The following is a 7,709-nucleotide window of genomic DNA, read 5'->3' as shown; positions in this document are numbered from 1 at the left end:
AAAATCTGAGAAAAAATAAAATAAAATAATATATTTTTTAATAATATTATTAAAACGATGATTTTACCTTTATATTTAGTGACAATTTTAATTGAAATTTAGAGATAGGTGGGTGTTTGGGTTTTGAAACCCCTCAAGTGTTTGCTGGAATTAGGTTAAACCTTGGGTGGACTAGAGTCGTTTGGCCTGACTAAAAAAATAAAGATAAACAAAAAATAGAAAATGAAAAATAATTCTGCCTCTGTTTGTTTAGATCGTTAGACATTGTGGTCTCCTTTTTCCTTACAACAACCTACATTTTTTTGATCCGATCTAAATTCGAATTTGAATTTTTAAATTTTCCCAAGGTTGTGATTCTATGCTGGAAGTTCCACGGATCTGATCCTGAACGTTTCACAAATTGAGATGGGCATTATTATATTGTGTTTTCACTTGTCTGAGAAGAATTTTACAGTTTTGGCGTTAAGTTATTGCTGAGAATCTTTATGTTTTGAACAAGTTTGATAAACTTTAGTATAGATCGACGTACGAGGGTTGAATACTTGCTAGAGATGGATCTATCTTCTATCAGCGAAGAATTAGCCGAGATCGATGGACAAATCACCGACCTTTTCCGTTCTTTATCGTAAGAAAACAAATGAGATATAATTTTATGTCGTCTTTATTATTATTGTTACTATTATTATTATTTTGTATTATTTAGTTTTGTGTTAATGCGTTTTATGTGCATTGCAGGAATGGTTTCCAGAAATTGGAGAAGGTCAAGGATGTGAGTAGGCAGAGTAGGCAATTGGAGGAACTTACAGAGAAGATGCGTGAATGTAAAAGGTATTTCAAATCAAATTATTGGTTTTTTTCATAGTAGTGCTTTGTATCTTTCATCTGGTTTATTTGATATTACAGTTCATGTCGCATTGACTGGTTAGACTTTGATTATATGTATTAGCTAAAGAATTGGCAAGGAAATGAAGTAAAAAGTAATAGCAGTTTAGAATGAAAATTGTTACTTCACTCCTGCACTTATTATCCTGTTTTAAATAATGATATATATTCAAAATACAATGACATAGCTGTTTTAATTATGACTTTGGAACAGTTGAAGCTACCGAAGTATTCAGGATGCTTTCAAGCATGAGATGCCACACTAGATCCTACCCATCTTACAATTTCTGTTGTTTGAATTCATTCTTCATAAATTCTGTTTATTGCATCCCGATAACCACTATCAATTGCTTAAACAGTTAGCTAGACTTGGTCAGGGCATTGACTCATGTTGAATGAGTATGCACGATCAAATCTTATCAGTTTGAGGGTGCGATATTTTAGAGTCAGAGCCAAAAGTGAGTGGTCCATATTTGTTATCCTTAAATTTTTCTCTTTTTGGTTGGGGGCTTAGGGTATGGTGGGGTAGCTATTAAGGAAATTTTGAAGGCACTGAGTGAGTTTAGTGGAGGTTGGTCCTCGCCTGTGTGCCATGGTGAATAATTGTAAGCGTCTTCATATTAATTTTCTTTCATAACACTGATAATATGTTCTGCAATTAATTTGTTTACAGTCTTTTCATATGTAAATTCACTGGTAATTTAGTGCTAAATACTGACGGGCTTGAAACCCCACACAAGCAAAATTTTTTATCTTTTTCAAAGGGTTGCAATTTTTTTATTTTATATTCCAATTCTGTGTTATCTTAGGTGTTTTCCCTATCTTATTTGTTTTTTTCAATTCCCCTTTTCTAATGTGAGCACATAGGAGGTAGTAAACCTTAATAATCATTCTCCTATATGTTGGTTCCCTTACGAGTATAAATTTCCAAAGAGTTTATGGGCTGGGGACTTACATGACATGCAAGTAATTAATTTGGTAAAGGACTTATATGCTGCTGGGGCTATGGTCCTGTAGTCAAGAACTGAACAATGCCTTGCTTTCTTTTCAGGCTTATCAAGGAGTTTGATAGAGAAGTTAAGGAAATGGAGAATAGAAATGATCCAAACACCAACAAGATGTTGAATGAGAAAAAACAGTCCATGGTGTGCCTTTTTGTTAAACTTTGTTGAGAATTTGATACTTCAATTTGTTTCTTTTTATTTATTTATTTTTCTTGATTTACATTTCTAAAGTTTGCTTAATGTATTTTGAAATTTCCATGAAGGTGAAAGAGTTGAATTCATATGTGGCTCTTAAGAAGCAGTAAGTTAACATATCTTTGATTACCTCAATTTGTTTCATCCAGCACCAAGAGATGGTGTTATGCATGTTCAACATCTCTGTAGGTTTCAAATATCATTTTAGGCTTTTTTCACTTTTTCTTGGAATTTGTTGTACACATCTCTATTTCCTATTTTGTGATTGTGTGATGGATGAAGAGAGGAAGACTAATCAAAGTTTCAGTTGATTCTATTTTTATAGCTTTTAGATGCAATGAAGAAGGCTTTTGTAGATATCAACTGAGAGTTTAGTCCTGTTTAAAATACATATTATTGCCTTGATTGCTTCCCCCCCCCCCCCCTGATTTTCCTGAATTTCATTATATATTTTTCTGTTGCTGTTATTTTATAGAAGTTTATGGCATGCTTCTAATGCTTAAGTTTTTGCTGAAGTTATTTTATTTGGTTAATTTTTTATATAGTTTCTTATAATGCTCCAATTTCATAATAGTTATTTATTAATGGACTTTTTGCTTGTGTCTGTAATTTCTGGTTGGTTGTCATATGCTGCTTCTCTAAATTAGATGATAGATACTGTCATTGGCTGAAAATTGCTGTTATGTTGTTAACAATTGCCTGATGAATCAAGAGTCTTCTTTGCCTCAACATAAAGAATTGTTTAATTGACAAATGTTGCTAACTAAAGCGGTTACATTTTTGTTGTGATTTATGCCAGACATTGCAATCATGTGTCAAATTGTTAGGATTGGGACACTTGTCCCAATCCAATGGCTCATTTCTTTTATAAATATATGCTTTGAATTTGAAAATAAGAGGAGAAGAAAAATATTAGGGTTTGGGTTTGAGAGCAGCCACCTTTGGCTGATTTAGGGAGGTCTCTGGCGCCTCTAATGGCCGGAAAATGGGAGATCTCCGGCGTCTCGAATGACCGGAAAATGGGAGGTCCCGAATTCCTCGAATTATTCGGTTTATCTTGTAATGTTTTTAGTAATGAAATATTTTAGTTATTATGTATTTTGTGTTTTGATTAAATAAATGTGGGTTCCTAACAAATGGTATCAGAGCGCGTTCGATCCAACGGAGAAGACAGATGATGATCGGAAAAGTGAAGAGTCGCCGGAAAATGTTCATGAGGCTAACTTGAAGAAAAATCATCACAGGGAATCCGGTGTTCGGACAAAAGAATCCCCTGCTCTTGTTCGAGAATCTGCTCCACATGAATGCCCAGAATCTGTTGCTCTCTTTCCTGCTTACAAACCGAAGCTCTTTTTTCGCCTTCACCGGAGCTGTTAAAGCAACTGCAAATTTCCTGTTGATTTCGCAAGACAGACCGATATGGAATTAACAGAGAAGTCAGGCGACAGAAGGAAGAAAAGAGAAAAAAAGAGGAGAACGAAAATAGAAGAAGAAGAAGAAGAAGAAGGAGAAGAAAACGAAACGCCGACGGAAGCGAAAAAGAAAAAAAAAACAGAAGACAGAAGGAAGAAGAACGAAGGAGAAGAAAGAAGAAAAGAAAAAGACAAGGAGAAGGAAAGAGAAAGGAGAGAGAGAGAAAAAAAAAAAAAAAAAAAGGCAGAGGCAGTGTGTAGGTTTATTGGGAAGGGAAAAAGAAGAAAAGTGGGCGTTGGAAAGAAGAAAAGAAAAGTGAAGAAGCAGAGGAGAGAGGAAAAAATTTATATATTAAAAAAAAAGGAGACAGCTGCATAAAAAAAAAAAAAAAATTTTTTAAAAAAAAAAAAGGAAAAACAGTGGGCGGGAAACTGCCTTGGATAGGAAGAGACAACTGAAAAAAAAAAACAGAAAAGGAAAATTAAAAAAAAAAAACTCATCTTGAGGACAAGATGATTTTGAAGGGGAGGGAAATGTTAGGATTGGGACACTTGTCCCCAATCCAATGACTCATTTCTTTTATAAATATATGCTTTGAATTTGAAAATAAGAGGAGAAGAAAAATATTAGAGTTTGGGTTTGAGAGCAGCCACCTTTGGCTGATTTAGGGAGGTCTCCGGCGCCTCTAATGGCCGGAAAATGGGAGATCTCCGACGTCTCGAATGACCGGAAAATGGGAGGTCCCGAATTCCTCGAATTATTCGGTTTATCTTGTCTCCTCGAATTATTCGGTTTATCTTGTAATGTTTTTAGTAATGAAATATTTTAGTTATTATGTATTTTGTGTTTTGATTAAATAAATGTGGGTTCCTAACACAAATGCAGTCTTAATTGATTATATTCTCAATTCACTAATTATTAATAGATGCCTTACCTTGGACTTGTTTTAACATTCTCATGATGGTTCCTTTCAGACATCAGGCCAATCTTGAAAACAACAAACGAGTTGATCTCTTTGATGGGCCTAATGAAGGGTTTGGTGAAGAGAATGTCTTGCTAGCTTCATGTAAGCATATATCATTTTTTTAACGTGCACATTTGATGGTTTTGTCTGCCTAGATTTTTCAAGTTATAAATATTAGTTGGAGATGTGGACAGAAGAGGTGACAAGAACAGACATTCATTGTTTAAATCCTGACCTTGTCAAGGGCTTTGGCATTAGATACACATGAACCGTACAACATTCTGTATTTTTGTGACACTACAAATTGTGTTGTGTTTTCTGCAAATTCATGTGAAAAATGCATGATTTTGGATTCACTGCAAATCATGTAATTGATCTTTGACTTGTTTGGAGAAAATCTCATTGAAGGTTTCATGACTTTCTTCATATTATCATATTTCTGAGGCAGAGACTATACATCTTGCAGCTATGACAAATCAACAGCTTATAGATCATGGAAACCAGATGATGGACGAGACTGATGAAGTTATTGAGAGGTCAAAAAAGGTTAGTTTGTGTTCAAAAGAAGATATATTCACCACAAGGTAGAATTTGTCTCATATTCAACATGCTTTAGGAGATAAAACTGCTTTCCATGATATTCAGTTATTGTCTCTTGTAAGAAAACAATGAGCTGTTTACACTCAGTGTTTTTAACATATCTTTACACTGTTCTGTCTGGTTTTTTCTTATACCATATCAATTATGACCTTCAACATTGATCGAATCCATTATTTTGAAATTTTACCTCATCTCCAAAGGTAATTTCAATTCATTGACAAAACTTTGGTTTTCATATTGTGGATATAGACATTTTTGTCTTTATATAATGCAGCTACCCTCCTGACAGTTTTGATTCCCAGTGGTTTCTTGATTATTTCAAATTCGTTATAAGTACAAATTATATAGTTTCTTATTTAAAAGAAAAATCAATGCATTGGTCAACTACTTGGAACAATGCATTTCTTTCTTCTTCTTTTCAAGTTTTTTAATAAAAGTTAGTGGTGTTGAATCTAAAAATGTCTACATCAACAACTTTAGCTGAGAATTGGCCGATACCTATGTTAGTTGAATGATCCATGATGATTATGTTTATTATGTTATTGGTTAGGCCTACTGAAAAATTCATTTAGGGGTCACTCTTTTCTTTAAATCATTGACAGTTCGAATGACTTGCACCATAAAGTTGTTCACTTTAGACACCCTTGTGGACCGCAAATCTGTGCTGATTGCCGACTTAAAAGAGTTTTAATCTTGTTTTCTTTAATTTTTCTTCTTTTGTCTCGTTTCTTTTTAAATTTACTTTCAGGGGTAAACCATAAAGCTGTGATAATTTTTCCTTTGCTTACAGATAAGTTTTCTCCATTCTTTTAATACACATGATCAATTCTCTATTATATGCTGTTATCCTACAGCTGCTAGCTATGTGTTAGAGCTTTGGGGAATCAGAACAGGTCTCTTAACCAGTTTTTATTTTAATTTTTTTAGGAAGAAGGTGATGGGGTGGGGGGATAAGGAGCGAAAAATGAAATAATTAAAATTGAGTTCTCGTTATTTCTGTTTGATTGTCAGCTTTTGAAGTTAAAAAAGGAAAAAGTAATTATTTCATTTCCCTGTTTCAACTAGGTTGTTCATGACACTATCAATGTTGGAACAGAGACAGCTGCAGCTCTGAAGGCTCAGGTATCAGTTCGACAGTGATTGACTTTGCTACGTCTTAGGATTGGTATGCCTATTCTCTTGTTATTAATTTTATAACGCTCTTCAGGAGGACTGAACTGTCATTTTGTTAATTTTACTTTCAGACTGAACAAATGAGTAGGATTGTTAATGAACTAGACTCCATCCATTTCTCAGTCAGGAAGGCTTCTAAACTCGTCAAGGAAATTGGTAGGCAGGTCAATCTCTAAATTATCAGCTTTCTTTTCTTTTATATATTTATAGCTATGATTTTATTCATAAGACTTAGTGGAGTTTATATCATTAGGTTGCTACTGACAAGTGCATAATGGCATTGCTGTTCCTTATAGTTATTGGAGTCATAGTCATTATCATTGTGAAGGTATTTTCAATTAATTGTTATATTTTCACCTTGGCATTGAGATCGTGCGAACCATTCTTTGTGTTGTTTATGTGATTGGGTGTTGAAATATTTTCCCGTTATTTTCAGCTTGTGCACCCAAACAACAAGGACATCAGGGATATTCCAGGATTAGCTCCACCTGCCATGAGTCGAAGATTACTTTGGAATCCTAGTTAAAGGGTTAGATATCAACTTCTCATGGCATTGCTGGGGTGATCTGAAACTTGATTGGAACCATTTTTAGAGTATCTTGGGGTGCTCAACATTGCAGATGAATAGGAATGGGTTTGTTGATAGGCTTGCTGTAGAGAGAGATGCAGGCTTTCCCCGTTTGCTTGCTCAGTGCTCACTCCCTGAATTGTAAAACCTCCTCCCCTTTTGAAGAATTGAGGGAACCCATAATTGTGCATTTAAGATTTTATTGGCTCATATATACAATCATGTGTATCACTTGATAAATGATTTTTATTTGTGAAAATTTGTTATTATTTGTATAATAACAGTTGTAGCATCATGTTCACTCCATTATTTGTTTACCGATTAATTTGGCTTGCTTTCCCTTGGCATCAGGTGGAGAGATGGGGCAAAAACTGTTATGTTGGTTTAAACTAGCTGGTGTAGTCGTTTTAAGGGCTTTTAAAAATTGAATTGAAAAAAAATGATTTGAAAAACCAAGCTATTTTATGTTATATATATATATATATATAAATGTTTTATCTGTCTAACAACCAATTCATTTAGAGACGTCAAAGTTTTAAAATTTTAGTTAAAGAATAATGTTCAAATACCAAAGGCAGGAAAATTAAAAAGGGAAATTATCAAAAATAGACAAAATTAAGGAGGTCTTAGCGAAATTATCCAAAAAATTCAGGTTTTGTGAAATGACGAAACTGCCCCCATATATAAACACAGCAAATTTCATCACTTCCCACGGTCATTTTACTGTGCAAATTCAAAGAAAATTCAAACTTTCCCTATTCCCACGGTCAAACCTCATTTCCGCCGATTTTCTTGCTTTCCGGCAACCATAAATGGCAAAGAAGGTTAGTATATCTCCTATAATCTTGTTTGGATCAAGTTATTGCTCATATTATTGAGATTTGATTGAGATTTTTTGGTTTGAAATTTT

At 34.0% G+C, this 7,709-nt stretch overlaps 1 protein-coding gene across 4 annotated transcripts; it reads left to right on the top strand.

Annotated features, from left to right (window-relative positions):
• Window positions 1–226: 226 nt before the first annotated feature.
• On the top strand, window positions 227–7,105 carry LOC123204955 (novel plant SNARE 11-like). Of its 4 annotated transcripts, none has more exons than XR_006499650.1 (10): window positions 227–625; window positions 736–828; window positions 1,934–2,027; window positions 2,150–2,187; window positions 4,469–4,560; window positions 4,925–5,004; window positions 6,124–6,180; window positions 6,303–6,387; window positions 6,485–6,559; window positions 6,668–7,105. XR_006499650.1 is itself a non-coding variant. In XM_044621779.1 (10 exons), exons 1-10 carry the CDS (start codon window positions 552–554, stop codon window positions 6,755–6,757), a joined length of 786 nt encoding a protein of 261 aa, XP_044477714.1. In that variant the 5' UTR covers window positions 230–551; the 3' UTR covers window positions 6,758–7,105. The 4 variants fall into 4 exon arrangements, 3 of the variants coding, with proteins under 3 accessions (XP_044477716.1, XP_044477715.1, XP_044477714.1); XM_044621779.1 differs by having other exon boundaries at window positions 230–625; window positions 6,303–6,395; XM_044621781.1 differs by lacking the exon at window positions 6,485–6,559.
• Window positions 7,106–7,709: the final 604 nt, after the last annotated feature.

Source organism: Mangifera indica, chromosome 20 (assembly GCF_011075055.1).
Source record: "Mangifera indica cultivar Alphonso chromosome 20, CATAS_Mindica_2.1, whole genome shotgun sequence".
Classification (NCBI taxonomy): Eukaryota; Viridiplantae; Streptophyta; class Magnoliopsida; order Sapindales; family Anacardiaceae; genus Mangifera; species Mangifera indica.
Note: the sequence above shows the minus strand (reverse complement) of the source record. Positions and strands in the feature narration are given on the sequence as shown.

Coding starts and splice junctions, on each gene's coding strand:
- LOC123204955 (XM_044621779.1), top strand. CDS start 552: ATGGATCTATCTTCTATCAGCGAAGAATTAGCCGAGATCGATGGACAA. Junction 2,188..4,468: donor TATGTGGCTCTTAAGAAGCA/GTAAGTTAACAT, acceptor GGTTCCTTTCAG/ACATCAGGCCAATCTTGAAA. Junction 4,561..4,924: donor GAATGTCTTGCTAGCTTCAT/GTAAGCATATAT, acceptor TACATCTTGCAG/CTATGACAAATCAACAGCTT.